Here is a 16692-nt window from a genome sequence, read left to right on the forward strand (position 1 = left end):
TAACTCCCGCCATTCATTTTTTCAGCTCCTACTGAGTTTCCCTAGAGAATGTCATGAAATTGAATTAATTTTACCTACTCTAACACTATCCTATATAACTTAGGTAGGTCCTCATTGTTCAATTCTACTTGTTGATTTCCTTATTATTCTCCATAGTGACTCTTCCAAAATTTTCCTCTTACCTCAATATTTCAACTACCCCTGTGTTTCCCACGTATTATGCTAAAGCCATACAACAGGAATTCACAGAATCTGAGTTGAAAGGGATCTCAGATGCTATCTAGTCCAACATGTACCTGACCAAAAATCCTGTTTGTCACAGGCTGACAAGCGGTCATCTTGCCTTGAGCCTGAAAACCTCTAGGGAGGAGGAAGGAATCCACTCCTTCCCCAGAGGCCGCCTATTCTATTTGGGAATAGCTATAATGGTTAGGAAGATTTTCTTCACAAGACAAAAAAATTTGATTCCATGCAACTTCCACTCACTGCTCTCCCTTCTCATACTGCTGTCCCTGGCCAACAACAAGGAATAGGTTTAAACCATCTTCAAATCCTTGAAGACAGCGATCGTGTGCATACTCTACATTCTCATCTCTAAGTTCAATACGCTCATTTCCTTCAAGTGATCTTCATATGCCATGATACAAGTTAAGGTTCGAACACCTTAGCCTCGTATTTACCCCAGCCTGGTGTCATCCTATCTTTTTTAGCCTTAGGTGGTGCAGTGGATGGCGTGCTGGAAGTCAGAAGACTTAAGTTCAAATCTCTCCTCAGAGACTTCCTAGATATGTGACCCTGGGCAAGTTGCTTAACTTCTGTTTGCTTCAATTTCCTCAACTGTAAAATGAAGATAATCATAACATCTACCTCAAAGGGTTGCTGTAATGATCAAAAGTGCTTAGAACAGTGCCTGGCATATTGTAGGTACTTCATGTTTGTTCCCTTCTCTTTCTCTCCTTCCTTATCTCACATTATTCCCCTCACGTGCTCCAAATTGGATTACTTTATGTTCTAAGAACATACCCTGCCATTTTTCCATCTCCAAGCCTCTGCTCATGCCATGTTTAATATTTGAAATGTCTTTCCTTGCCCACTCTTTAGCTGCTGAATTCCTGCCCATTTTTTAAAGCCCAACTCATATATCATTTTCTCCAGAAAGCCTTTCTTTTCTGGACCTTCCCATCTGTTTATGATGACTTTTTCTTCATCAGAAATCACATGACACTTTATGTACGTGTTATTATTATGCCTATGTCCTATCTCCCTACTGGACCATAAGCTCCATAACGGCAGATAATAACATGTAGGGCACAAACACCAAGCTAGAGTGATAACTGGAATGTTCCCTACCCTTATGTCTGCCTACTGAAATCCTATGTTTCAAGGTCAAACTCAAATGCAGCTTCCTCTACTAAATTTCATCTAATCACTCCAGTTAAGTGATCTCCCAAACCATTTGTACTCTGACCATTCATTGTATTATGATTACTTCTTTGCATCTTATCTCAGCAGCCAGACCGTGAGCTCCATGAGACAGGAACTGTCTTACTCATTTCTGTATTCTCTTTTAGGGCCTAATACATTCCCCTTCGCATTTGTAAACCTATCTTCCTAGCCTCATTGGCCATTCCTCCCCCTCCTGTACTCTGCAGTTCAATCAAACTGGCTTTCACTTTATCCCTCTCAAATGATATTCTCCCATTCTGTGGCTTGGCACAGGCCTCCCCCATGACTGGATAGCCCTTCCTCCTCCTCCCTACCTCACAGATGGAGCTCAAGTACCACCTTCTACATAAAGCCTTTACAGATCTTTCCAATTGCTAGCATTCTCCCACCCAAACTACCTTTATTTAACTACTTTGCATTTATTTGTGTTTCTTCTCCTTTTATTTCTTCTGTATATACTTACATAAGTACTTGTCTCTCTCACTAGAACATAAGATCCTTGCTAGCAGGGATCACTTCATTCTTTGTATCTGTATCCCCTGGGGCTCAGATGCTTAAAAAAATGCTTGTTTGATTCATTCATTTGGCAAATATTTATCGCATCTACTGTATACAAAGTACTATGCTAAACACTGAAGGGTATCTAGCACAGCCCAATGGGCAAGAAAGAGCCATTATCCTCATGGGGTTTCCAGTCTAGTAGGGGAAATATGTATATACCAATTCAAAATATAATATTAAATAACTGCAACTGAGAATGCACATAGTGGGTGCTCAACACATACTGTACCAATGATGATGATGAACATAAATAAGAAGACAAGGATATCACATGTTGCACAGAGAGATTTTTGTCATTTACAAAATAGACCAGTGATGTTAATATTAAACATCATCATCACATTTTTCAAACACTCTCACAATGGGTTATGAGTCTGTATATTCTTTTTTTTTATGTTTCTAAGATAAATTTACTTATTTTTAGTTTTCAACATTCCCTTCCACAAGTTTTTGAGTTCCAAATTTTCACTACTCTTCTTCTAAAGCAGAGGTTCTTAACCTGGGGTACCTGAGCTTGCTTTTTAAATATTTTGAAACCATTTCAGTATAAACGATTTCCTTTGTAATCCTACGTATTTTATTTGAAGCATTTAAAAAACATTTCTTTGAAAAGGGAATATAGGCTTTACCAAGGATAGGGAAGGGAATAAACATCTATATAGCACTTACTATGTGCCAAGCCTTATGCTAAGCACTTTACAGGTCTCTTATTTTATCTTCATAACACCCCTGGGAGGTAGGTACAACCATTCACCCCATTTTACAGACATAGAAACTGAGGCAAACAGAGGTTAAGTGACTTGCTTGGGGACATACAGCTAGTAAAAATCTGAGGCCAGACTTGAAATCATGTTTTCCTGACTCTAGGCCCTGGACTTCTATCCATTGTACCACCAGGCTGAAGAGGTCCAGGGCACAAAAATGGTTAAGAATCCCTGACCAAAAGGGATATTTGTACTGTTAGATGTGTATTATTTATACATGAAGGAACCATAGTTAATCAGAAGGATTGGGGCAGCTAGATGGCACGGTGGATAGAGCACCGGCAAGTCAGGAGGGCCTGAGTTCAAATCCAGCCTCAGATCAAACATTTGACACTTACTAGCTGTGTGACTCTGGGCAAGTCACTTAACCCCAACTGCTAAAAGATAAATAAGAAGGATTAACTCTTAAACATAAAGCACCCAGAATTTGTATGTTAAAGATAAAAGGGGTACATCCCTCTTACTCCCGCCCCCTCAGAAACCCATGTCTTCTAGGGAGACACATCATTCACAAATTTTCTACCCCCTTTCCAAGCTTTTGTTACAAAATGTCACCAGGACACATGAAATCAAGGCAGCAAGGGAAAGAAACTTCAAAAACCAGCTGTCTCTTTAGGTACTGTGAAGAGTATAACTTAAATCTCAGAACCTTGAGGGGAAAGTCAAAGCCCCAGTTAAATGTTTAATAAACTGAAAAACAAACAAAAAAAGGAATGTTAAAGAACAGCCTGAAAGGTACGCTAGGGAAAGGACAGGCCCTCAGAGTGGGATTCAACAAAGGGCAGCAACAACAGTCTGTTAGTTAGTCCGTGGAGAATCCTGTAGCCATTTCCCGAGTGAATTCCCTTCTTATTAAGCCCAAGGTGGAAGATGAAGAATCTTCAACAGTAAAGGAGAAAGCTATAGAGAGGCCTCCTGGGAAATTTCCCTCACATCTCTAAGACAAAAGAGTAGCACCTCCTTTCTGTCCTCCGGTTTTTTGTCTCTTACTATGGTTACTATAATTCCAGTGGAAGAATGGGGGCTGGAGTGAGTGGGGGAGGGACAGGGAGAGGAGAGATGTCTACCTCATCCTCAGGTTGCTTTGGGCTACCTGGCTAGTGTTCTAAGCAGCAGCAGCATCTGGATCTCCACAGAGATGCAAATTCTAGCTTTTGCAACCTGGCTTCTTGATCTCATCATTCCCCTGAAACCATTCTCTCCAAAGTTACCCATGGGCCCTTAATTGTAAAATCTAACGGCCTTCCCTCAGTCCTCCCCCTTGATCTCTCTGAAGCCCATGCCACTGCTGGCTGCCTCCTCCTCCTGGATACCTTCCTATCCCTGAGCTTGCGTGACATTGCTCATGTTGGCTCTCCTTCCATCTGCCTTTCTGTCTCCTTTGCAAGATCAATCAATTAATCAATGACTATTAACTACCCACACTGTGCCAGGGATGTAAATACAAACATGAAGCTGTCTTTGGCCTCTAGGAGCTTATTCTAGTGAGAGGAAACCACATTTACACAAAGGACACATAGAATAAAGGATAGGGAGAGGGGTTGGATCTGTGATTTTATTTGTATAGGGAATTCCCAGGTGAGGAAACTCCCTCTACTGATATAGATCAGCACCTTTTTTACAACTTAATAGTCTTAGAGAACTGCTCAGAGAGACAAAAAGTGACTTGTTCAGGAGTACACAGTTTGTGTCAGAGGTGGACTTGAACCCAGCTCTTCCTGCATATTCATACACAATACTGCCCTTTTTAAACAGAATATAGACAAAATAAATACAAGTCAACAAGGCAGTAGGAGCTAGGGGGAATTAGGAAAGCCATTATGTAAAAAGTGGTGGTTTTAAGCTAAGTAATGAAAGAAACAAGAGACCTCAAGAGATAGAGAGAAGGAGAGAGCGTATTTCAGGGAAAAGGGACAACCATAGCAAAGACTGATAAAGATGGAAAATGAAGCGTTGCACAAGGAACAGCAGGGAGAACAGTTTAGATGCAGTGCTGGTTGTGAAGGGGTCACCATTCATGTCTTATTCCCTATTGTGGGCATGGAGTACAAGGCTCTTTCCTGGGTCCTTTCCTTTCTCTTTTGGTGAGCATCTCATCTTCCTTGGGTTTAATGATCACATCTATGCAGTTGAATACCAAATCTATACATTCAGTTGGTCCTGGTCTCTCTCATGAGTTCCCAAACCACAGTCTCTTAGATATTTTGTACTCTGTAAACATCCCAAATTCAATGGCCAAAACTAAACTCATCATCTTTTCCTCTAAACCCTCCTTTCTTCTGAACTTACCTATTTCTGCCAAGGGCATCACCAAACCAGTAGGTTCATGACTTTTATCATTCCTCACTCTAGATATCCAATCAGTCATCAAGTCTTGTTGATTTCAGCCACACATCTCTCCTATGATGTCCTCTTCTTTCTATTCACACAGCCAACACCCTCACCCTCATAACCTTCCACCTGGACTACTATAATAGCATCCTAGATATTATCCCTGCCTCACGTCTTTTCCAATCCATCTGTCAACCAGCTCTCAAAGTGATACTTCTTTTTTGTTTTCAAAGTGTTATTTCTAAAGCATACTTCTGACCATGTCACTCCCCTATTCTAATGACTTCCTCCATGACCTCTGAGGTCAAATATTAACTGCCTTTGTTTGGTATTCAAAGCCCTTCATAATCTGGTCCCAAACAATCTTTCCAATCTTATTATGTATTATTATGTCAAACTGGCCTTCTTGCCTTTTCTAATATATGAGAATCCAGGTTTGGAATATGCTTTGTCTTTACCTGCTTCTTAAAATCCCTAGCTTCCTTCAAATAGGTAAAGCACCATCCCTTCTACCTGGAGCCTTTCATGATCTGTCCATTGTCCCCAGTTGCCAGTGCCCTCTCCATCATCATCTTATACTTATATATGTACTATATGTGTGTATATATACATATATACACACATACTTACATGTAAGTATGTGTGTATGTATACATACATATATACACACTATTTTTGTACATGATGTCCCCAGACAAAATATCAACTTCTTGAGGGTTCATTTCTATCTGTATTCCCACCACCTTTAGTGCCCAGAGGCATTAAAGGAATGCTTGTTGATTAATGGATTGATGGGAACACTCAGAGAGAAAATAAGGTCTGAAAGGCTAAGGAAGGAGCACTTTTTGACTCCCTAGCTACAGATGCTCTAAAGATATCTACATTTGGGATTGTTCCATATTGTTATCTTTAGCCTTGTTCTTAATCCAAACTCGCATAAGAACTAAATAATCTCTCTTTGTTAATCATCCTGACACTCCCCAGCCATTATGCAAAAACCAACTCAGGAAATAAATGCCAGATGCATACATTCAAAGGCAATACACATATGGCAGCCATGCTATGGCTAATCTCAATCATGAAAGCTCTAAGGGATATATAATTATTGCAACCCATATATCAAAACCTAGGGCCACAATCTGTTTTTTTCATTCCAGTGGGAAGAGAGAATTACTAGCTCAAGTAAGCATGTCTGTCCTATTCTTCTCTAGATCTCCTGGCTGACTTCATTATTCCTTGACTTCTAATTCCTAGGTCTTAATTAGCATTCAACAGGGCACAAGATGCCTTGACTCCCTGTGCATTGCCAAAATGGTAGAAAGTTGACCAATATACTACTAGCTGTATTATTTCATCAATTATGGGCACTCCTACCAATGATATGATACGTGCCCACCCATCCTATGAAATTCTTGTCTATGTCTACCCAAAAATCTGCCATAAAGGAGGTAGCATGTATGGAGGGACCACCAATTGTACTTAAGGCCTTACTCATGTTCTCTTGACAGTGTGTGGCTACCAATGGATCCTTCGCCCTCCCTATTTGATCAGCTGATCTTTTTTTCTTGTCATACATTTCTTTGATGTCACCCTTTACACCACTACTTCTACGTAATTACTCATTTCCAATGTGTTACAAAATGCCCATCATACACTTCTTCATTGCTCTTTGGTGACTGTAAACTTTAAGTTTTCAAAGACTGATATATTTTATGACTTTTGCCTATATAACACCACTGGAAGAATATTGGTGCTAAAAATATGGACCTGAGTTTCAGAAAGAAGGCTGTAGTCATTAGAATAACTGCATGATTTTTCAAAAGCGATCCAGCTCACATTCATCCTCTTACTCAACTCTAGTCTAGTTTGCTGTCCCCAGTATCTGCCCAGTATTTATGAACCAGTGGATTGATATTTTAGTTGTACATCCAAATGTATATCCTAGGCTAAATAGTATAAAAAAGCAGAAGCTTATTTATGTCACTGGAGGATACACAATTGGGTGTATTTATATCTTTTAAGGTTAAGTTTTAACTTTTTTTTTGAGGGTCATAATGATAATAATAATAGCTAGCATTCATACAGTGCTTTAAGGTCTGCAAAATGCTTTACAAATACCTCTTTTTATCTTCATAACAATCCTAGAAGTAGGGTGCTATCATTATCCCCATTTTACAGATGAGAAAACTGAGAATGGGAAAGGTTAAGTGACATGCCCAGTTACATAACTAGTAAGTGTTTGAGGATAGATTTTGAACTCAGGTCTTCCTGATTCCAAGCCCAGTGCTCTGTGCAACACGGTACCAACCAAGTGCCTCTAGGCATCGATGAGATAAGAAAGGGACCATCCTAAGCATGTTACAGATGAGACTATATCTTAGAGAAGCTAACAGCTCTCTATGCGCTCCCACAGCTAGGTGGGTGACAGCAGACCTACAATTAGAAAACCACTTCTTCTGATACCCATCTCAGTGCCTCATCTTACATCTCATGTGTCCTTCTGGCATGGGGTAGCACCAAAGGCTGATGTCTGAGGTTACAAAAGGGCAGCTTCTTACCTGGAATATTATGGACTGTTATGGCTAAAATGAGCAGCAGGATTCGTCTCCAGCTACTGCTGCCCTGCTTCCCTCTGTTCTCTCTGGGCGGCCGGGAGGATGCAGAGTCATCAGACATGCCGGTAGTGGTCACCTTCTTCCTGGGGTAAGCTTCTCCATTCTCACTCTTGTCTGTGGAGAAGAGAAAGGCCAAGAGAGAAGTCAGACTGAAAACGAGCATGGCTGTACTCTCTCCAAACAACAGCAGGAAGAGGTTAGGGAGAATCTGAAGGAAGGAAGGAAGGAAGGAAAGGAAGGAAGGGAAAATGTTCTATTTCTATTCTATTTTCTTCTTTCCTAAGAACCTTACATTTATTGATGTAATCATTTCTGTGAGCAAAAATGTTTATCCAGTCCTTTTTTTAAATTCAATATTGTATAAAGACAATAGACTATTCTTCCACCCAAAAGTATTTATCATTTCTTCCAGTGTGGACAATCCCTAGGAGCAGGGAAGTTAATGATGATGATGACAGCTAGTATTTATATAGTGTTTTAAGGTTTGCAAAATGCTTTACAAATATTAACTCATTTTATACTTAAAACAATCCTGGGAAGTAGGTGCTATTATTAGCCTCATTTTACAGATGAGGAAACTGAGGCAGAGTTCTAAGTGATTAGCCCAGGGTCACACAGCTATTAAATGTCTCAGGCCTTCCTGGTTCCAAGCCCAGAGCTTTATTGCTGTACCATCGTGCTGCCTAAATTTCATTCAATCAATCTATAGGCTGCTAAGTCGCCCAAGAGGACCCTTGGGATTCTTTTCAACAGGAGAGATATAATCTATAACTACAAACTGGATGGCATCTCAGCCCCAAATGAGAAGAGGAAAAATATTGCAGTAAGAGGCAAAAGACCTGGTTTCTAGTCCCATCCTGGCCATTTATTAGAATTTTAACTTTGGGCAGGTTACTTAATGTGACACTTGACTGTGTCCCAGTTTCCTCAGCTATAAAATGGAATTAATAATACTACACTTTCATATTTCTGCCTCCCCAGATTGAGAGATCCAGCAATCACTCATTCATCCAACCATTCTTCCACTCTTTCATTAAACAACCATTTATGAAGCACTTATAATGTGCCAACCAATCTGTGAAGTATGTGTACGTGAGAGGGGTGGTTTACAAAGACCATAGCTGGTATTTTTATAGTACTTCAAAGTTACTTATATCATTTCGTCTGAGCCTAAAAACCTTGTGACATAGATGCTACAGGCCTTACTAATTCCATTTTATAGATTAAGAAGTTGAGGCTCAGCGAGCTTAAGTGACTTGTCCATGGTCACTCAAGGAGCATGTTTCAGACAACTCATATTTACATATCAAATTGGTTAAGATACATAAAGCACTTGGGGAACATGAAAGTACTATATTATTATAACTATGATCTAACTATTAGCATATTTTTATGTCATATGTACATATATATATATTAGCTATATGCTGGCTATCATTAGTACATACAGCATTTAGCGTTTGTAGGGTGTTTTCCTCACAATGACTATGTAAGGTATGTAATGCAAGTATGAATATCCGCATTTTACAAATGGAGAAACTGAAGCTATATGAGATGAAGGGACTTTCCCATTATCACACAGCTAGGGATGAGATCTGAGACCAATGCTCTTCAAGACCAATGCTCTATTCACTACTATGTTGACTCTAATTTAGCAACAACAATATAACACATACCCAAATACAGAATAGTTCACATTAAGTATAATACAGCATAGACTATGCTAAGAAACAGAAGAGTATGGAGTACTATATGAGATCTAAGAAAGGGAAAGGGAAATAGAATCCATAGTACTTGCCCTCAGAGAGCTTACATTCTAAGGGCAGCAACAAAAGTACCACAAATAAATTAAAAACGAGTGATAGAACTATACATAACCTCGCCTAACTCCTTTATTTCTGTTCAGGCCCCATCATTTTGGCTATCCAGGCTCACACCCTCAGGCATCTTTCCCTCTTCATGCTCCCCCCCTCCCTTCACATCCAGTCACATTGATCCAACCTCCTCAACACCTCTCACAACTGTCTTCTCTCCAGTCTTATGGCCATGACTCTAGTTCAGGCTATCATTCCCTCTTTCCTGGATTCTCGCAATAATCTCCAAATTTGTTCCCCAGCTTGTCTATATTCTCCTCAATCCGCCCACCAGACAGCTGCCAAACTGATATTTCTAATATCAGGCACAGGCCTGTCTGTGTCACTCCCCTACTCAAGAAATCCCAATGGCTCCGAAGTGCCTTTAGGATCGGAAACAAACTCCTCCTTTTGATGTTTAAAGCCTCTCACAACGTCTCCAAACCTCTTTTCCAGGCCTGTAGCGCTTCTTTCACTTGCTCTATGTTCCATTCTATTTAGGAAAGTCGCTGCTCCCCATCCACGACCTTCTATCCCCTTTCTCCATCTCCATGCACAGGCCAGTTCCCAAGCCTGGATGATACTCTTCTTCCCTAGCATCCTTCAAGGATCAGCTCAAGTGCTGCCTTCTAAATGAGGCCTGACCAATCCCTCTAGTTGCTAAGGCCTTCTACCCCCCAAAATATGTGATATTTGTATACATACATATATGTATGCCTGTATTTAACACATATATTTATACTTTACTCATCTGTGTTCATACTGTTCCTCCACCTCCCACCCTTGATCCTGAATGTAAGTTCCTTGAGGGCAGGGATTGTTTATTATCTGTTTTTGGTTGTAGCCTTATTCCCTAGCCAACTGACACACAAGAGCTACTTAATAAATGCTTAATGAATGAATAAATATGCACTATAGCTATGCTCTGAGTATAGGTTAAAGGTACTTGAATCTGACTCGTATGAAACTCCAAAGCAATCTATAAATGATGTGACTAAAGTCACAACCTTGGGCAAGTCACTTGACCTCTCACATGGTGGAAACACTAGTACCTCTTTTTAACTAGTCTTTTTGGAAGTGACCTCGGGCACATCATTCAATGTACACCAGTGACGGGAACAACAGAAATACTCCAAAAGGAAGAGGGAATTTCTGCAACTTAAAAAGTTTTAAATTTTAACTTTTTACAGGGCTGTTTAAAAGTAAGATATATTGTCCCTCCTGTTGGTTCTAATTCTTCCTTACAATACCACTAATGTGAAAATACATTTAATAGGAATGTATATGTATATCCTATATCAGACTGTGTGCCATCTTGGGAAAGGAGGGGGGAGGAAGGGGGAGAAAAATTTAAAACTCAAAAGCTTATGGAAGTGATTGTTGATAAATCAAGATGAATTTTTAAAAAATTTTTTAAAAAGAAAAGAATAAGATATATTTTCCCTTTCTCTCAGATGGAGAAAATTAATAGGAAGCAGAATTTTTTTTAACATGAAGAGAAGAATTAATGTAGAGAGGAGAAAGGTCTTTAATGTTTTTTTCTGTTATTTATAGGGCCACACGACTAATCTTAGAATAAGAAAATATGTTCACCCAAGCAAAGGGGAAAATATCTGTGATAACAAGTAACAGGATAGAGGGTTTCCAGGGAGATTACCAATCTTGATATATGTACATATGTATGTATCTATTTATCTCCCTGGAAATTGTCTACCCTACATATATTTTTTTTCATACACACACATAAGTACACAGAAACACATAAATGTATGTATATATGTGCATGTGTTTGTCACACACACACTCTTCCTTCTGAAGATATTCAGGATTTAAACTTATTTGGCCCCACATGACATAACAAATACCACAAATTATAAGAACAGGTTTTGTGAATATACAAAGAATCTCTGATATCACCAGTATGAAGAACACCCACATTGTTGTTCTTCCCTCCACCAGACTATCTGTGACTTAATATACAGCATGTCCCCAAAATCTTAATAATGTTCCAAGCTTTAATAACTTCAGAAATATAAATGCTACAAACTTACAATAATGTGAAAGGTTAATTATTTAAAATTTTAAAATATTTTTTTTATTGAAATTCAATATACTTACAAAATTGAGACACAGAGATGTGTTCTATATTGCTCTAGTCAATTTTTAAACTTTGCAAAAAATATTCATCAGTTCCTGCTCAGTGATTGAAATCACTGCAATTGTAATTCTAGCCTTAAGATCAATGAAGAAATAAAGTTTCCATGCATGCGTAGCAGTTTTGATGTAACCCCACAAGAAAAGTCTAAAGGAGACAGATTAGGGGGACAGAGATGGCCAAGCAAGAGGACCTCCTCTATTGATCTATCCACCAGTCTAAGAAAGTGTTACCCAGAAACAGGCATGCAATACATAATGACAGGGGGCCTCAACTTGTTAAAAGTTAATATTATTCAAAGTTCACAAAATTAAGTAAGTGTAAAAGAAATTTAATTAAGTTTATAAATGATTTGTTTGGTAAGTCTGGAGCATTTACACATCTGAAATTATTAAAGCCTAAAACTGCACTAAGACTTTTAGGACATACTGTATAAATACTAGTGAGTTCCGTGAGGCAAATGGAGCTATGCTCAGAGTCACAAAGCTGGCATTAGCCACCAGGACTTGAACTTTGGTCCTCCCAACTCCAAGCCCAACAATCTCCACCACTGGACAGAACAGTGTGGAACAGTGGTGTCAAACTCAAATTGAAACATGGGGCCACTAAACCAAACAAAAGGATCCCTGTGAGCCACATATTGATAGAAAACCACAGTATTAACATTATCTATGTTCTATTGTACTTTCATGTTCCATATTTCCCAATTACATTTTAATCTGGTTCCAGGGCACTCTGAGGTACTCACTTTATCTTTTTTAGTCTCAGTTACCCTGTATGCAAAATGGGGAGCATAACAGCACCTACCTCATGGGATTGTGGCAAATAAACTGGTCTTCCTCTACAGAGGTCTCAGCAGTTACTCCTCCGCTCAAACCCCTTGAACTGATTCCCTACTGCTAACAAGTAAACTTCAAACTTCCCAGCGTGACATTCAAGCTGCTCCTGCTCCACAATCTGCCACTGCTCTGTATTTCTGACATTTTCTCATCTCCTCCCTTCAAATGCCTCCTGCTCCAGTGAGACCATACTACTCACCCATCTATTTCCTACACTTTCACACCAACCTGGCTTCATTCACGCTATTCCCTACGCCTTGAGTGTCCTTTCCACTCCACCCACCAACATCCTCTTCTGTTAAATTCTTACTCATCCTTTAAAGTTCAACTAAAACGTTCCCTCTTCGGTGTCCTTCCCTGATAGCCCCCACCCCAGTTTAGAATCTCACAGTACTTCGCTTGCACTGTTCATCTGAACTTACTGCCTATTATCTTCTATTAAAGTTAGTAGTGCTTGAGACATGTGCTGCTTGACTATAAAGGCAGGGAGTCTTCTGTATCCAACATGTGTATCTCTTCTAGAGAGCCTAAAACTGGGATCTACAGAGAGCCGACACAGGCGTGAGGTAACATTATTGGAAATGAATTAAAATAAACAGAGACTAAAGTTATAGTCAGTAAGTAACTACCCATACAAAGACAAAGATCTATGTAAAGCTCTCTAAAGGAAGGTGAGAAATTGTACTTAATATACTGATCAACCCATCAGGAGGGCCTCCTCTTGCTCTACTTCCCCAATAGGTGGAATGGATCTGGGCTGATCTAGTAATGCACCTATACTGGGTCCCTCTGGGACCAAGGACATGCATTTCCAATTCATTTATTCAACAGATATTTATTAAGCACTTACTTTGAGTCAGGCACTAGAAATACAGACACACACACATACACACAAAAATGCTTAACCTCAAGGAGTTCACATTCTCTTTTAAAGAACAACACATATACAAATACATGTAGGGGCAGTGAAGTAGTGCAGCGGATGGTGCGTTAGGTTTGGAGTTAAGAAGAACCAAGTTCATATTCAGCCTCAGAAACTTACTAGCTGTGTGACCTTGGCCAAGTCACTTAATCCCTTTTTGCATCGGTTTACTCACCTGCAAAATAGGGATAATAGCACCTACCTCTTAGAGTTGTTGCAAGCATCAAATCAGATAATAATTGTAAAGCGCTTACCACAATGCCTGACACATAGTAAATGCTATATAAATGTTAGATGCTGTTATAATTATTATTCTTTGTAAAGCACTTAGCACAGTGCCTAGCATGTAGAAGGCACTACATAAATACTGCCTGCTGTTATTACAACAAATATAATATATTTACAAAATAAATACAAAGTATATTTGTATATTTTATTAAATTAACCACATTAAATTAGATACTGTATATCTGTATATTTTACAGAGAACTCACACAAGGCAAGTGCCCACATGACGGTAAGAAGAAGTGATACAAGGATGCTGTCAAAGTCTCTCTGAAGAACTATGTAATCATTTGTGAGACATGGGAGCCACTGGCACGGGACCGCCTAGCACAGCGTGCTTGCATCAAAGAAGAGGCTGTGCTCTATGAGCAAAGCAGAACTGCTGTAGCTCAAAAGAAATGTGAGATTTGCAAATTTGGAGACATCTCTATTCCAAATATTCATATAGACTATCTGTACCTGCTCCATGGTAGAGCCTTCTGAGCTCACATTGGTCTGATTAGCCACAGTCGGACACAATGTACGTTGACCCCCAACATAGTGAGGTAATTTTGATCCTCTTTGAGTACAAAGGATAGAAAATGCAAGCTATTATTATTATAACATAACATATAAAAGAAATACAAAGTATACTAACAATTGGCGGAGGGAGGATAAGAAAAGGCCTTGTGTAGAAGACGGCCCTTGAAGGAAGCTGGAGATGGAAAGAAGATGGAAGTGAAGCAAGTATACATTTTAGGCTTAGGGAGCGGTCTGTGCAAAGATGGAGATGGGATGAAGCAGCACACACACAGATGATAGCTACCTAGCCAGTTTGGCTAAAATGGGGAGCTTATGAAAGAGATCAACACGCAAAAAAGTACAGAAAGGACGAGTCTGGCTTAGGTAGAGGCTGTGGTTCCACAGCAGAGCCTTACAGGAATACAGCCCACCACTTTGGCCTCGTCAATATGGTGCTAGCATCAGCAGAGCTAAATCAGCAACAAGAACTCAATTAATACAACCTGCTGGCTCCAAAGGCTTATTGGATTCAAATAAAAGGGACATTGAGGCAAAGGGCTGTCCTGAAGCTACATGATCCTGGCATGACCTCACCTTAACACAAAAAAGCAGCACAAACGACAACAGACTATAACACTGTGCAACACGCCTTGGGCTACAAACAAGCCCAGATGGTCAGACATCCTTCTCTGCTGTTTCTCAGGGTAATGGCAAAGCGGGGAAAAGAATCCAATTAACTACATGACTCTGACTCAGAGAGCGGAAAGCCGTGCTCAGGTATAGTTATTGCATGTGAGATTGGAGTTATTCGTTCAGTTCAAGGCATTCTAAATATACAGGAAAAGAATCATTTCTGAAGATTGGTTCACAATTCCCTCGGTGGCCTGCTCTCCTTTCACAGAAAGAAGAAGCTATTGATTGAAGGTCACACAGAAAACCAAAGGCAGAGCCGAGGCTGGAAAACAGACCTCGTGATTCTGGGGCTGCCACCCCTGGCAAAGAGCGTTCCCAAAACACGCAAGCAAGACTCGCTTTAGGGTGACAAGAAAACACGTCAGTTGTGCCTGGCTCACCCCCCCAGAGGGGCAATTTCCACGGGGACAGCAAACTCTGTAGACAGAGCTTCTAGGTCTAGACGTTTTGGGAGAAGAGATTCTAGAGCTTAGTGGGGTCCTCCAAGCTATCAACTGGCACAAATCTAGTCACTTCTCTATCTACACCTCTCACGTCCAGCCCCTCCTCATTACCCTCCTTCAGGCCCACCTCACCTCTTTGCCTGGACTATTGCCAGAACCTCTTACTACCTTTAGGACCTAAATACAAACTCCTGCCTAGCATCTAAGCTCTTCGCAAGTTGGTCCCTTCCAACCTTTCCAGTCTTCTTACACATGATCTTCCTCCACACACTCTATGATCTACCAATACCGGCCTGCTTAGTGATCTGCACTCACAATGCTCCATCTCCTGACTCCAGGCACTGTCCATCCCCATGCCTGGAAAGCATTTCCTTCTCAGTGTCACTGTTTAGAATCCCTGATTTCTTTCGAAACTCAGCTTAAGTGCCACCTTCTACCTGAAGCCTTTCCTGATCTCCCACCCCCACAGTGCTGGTGTGCTTCCTCTCAAAATTACTTTGTATTTATTTATTGATATTATTTATATGATAAATAAATGTGTATATTATCAAACTATTAGAATGTAAACTACTTGCGAGTGCAGGGACTGTTTCATTTTTGTCTTTCTAGTGCCTAGTACATAGTAGGCTCTTAATAAATGTTTGTTAATTGATTGATTGGGATTGGGAATAAGCTAAACCTAGGCTGACAACCATGGCTGATCTCCTGTGACAAGTAGAATCCTGGAGTGGAGACAATTGGCAGGTGAAGGTTCAACTTTCTGGGGCGCAGGATACCTAGGATCAAGGATGACCTTTGTAGGAGGAATATGGGAATGGAATTCAAGAAACATAGGTTCTGGTCTAATCTATACTATTAAGTAATGTGTGTTTTTAAGGAATTTATTAATTAGCTATAGAAATTTCTATAAATTTATTGAATTAGCTATTTATTGAATCGTCACTATCCTTATAGCGACAAAATGGGAATAATAATACCACTTTCCTTATAAACTCTATAAGGTTATTTTGAAAATTATTATTTGTTCATGGGCAAAGGTGATATAAAGACAAACAAAATTTTAGTAACGGTCCTTGAAGATTTTATGTTCTACTGGACTTGGAGGGGAGCAGTAGGGGGGAGAATGATATAGATAAATCAATACAAATATAAACAAAATAATTTTGTAGAGAAGACATTCAAATTTGGTGTATCAGGAAACACCTCAGGTAGGCAGTGACACTTGAGCTGAGGAACAGAGTGAATAAGATGGGAAATATAAGGAAATAGCTAGAAAGTCTGGTT

General features: G+C 39.8%; 1 protein-coding gene across 6 annotated transcripts in view; it reads right to left on the reverse strand.

The window, feature by feature from the left end:
* SLC39A11 (solute carrier family 39 member 11) overlaps positions 1–16692 on the reverse strand; it is a 514219-nt gene that overhangs the window by 199815 nt on the left and 297712 nt on the right. For all 6 annotated transcript variants that reach the window (XM_021002501.2, XM_078155890.1, XM_078155891.1 and 3 more), the window contains one exon: positions 7661–7831. In XM_021002501.2, coding sequence (XP_020858160.1) covers positions 7661–7831 — 171 coding nt within the window. The remainder of the gene's footprint in view (positions 1–7660; positions 7832–16692) is intronic.

Source organism: Phascolarctos cinereus, unplaced genomic scaffold (genome assembly GCF_003287225.1).
Source record: "Phascolarctos cinereus isolate Bilbo 61053 unplaced genomic scaffold, phaCin_HiC Scaffold_5;HRSCAF=322, whole genome shotgun sequence".
In the NCBI taxonomy this organism is placed as follows: domain Eukaryota; kingdom Metazoa; phylum Chordata; class Mammalia; order Diprotodontia; family Phascolarctidae; genus Phascolarctos; species Phascolarctos cinereus.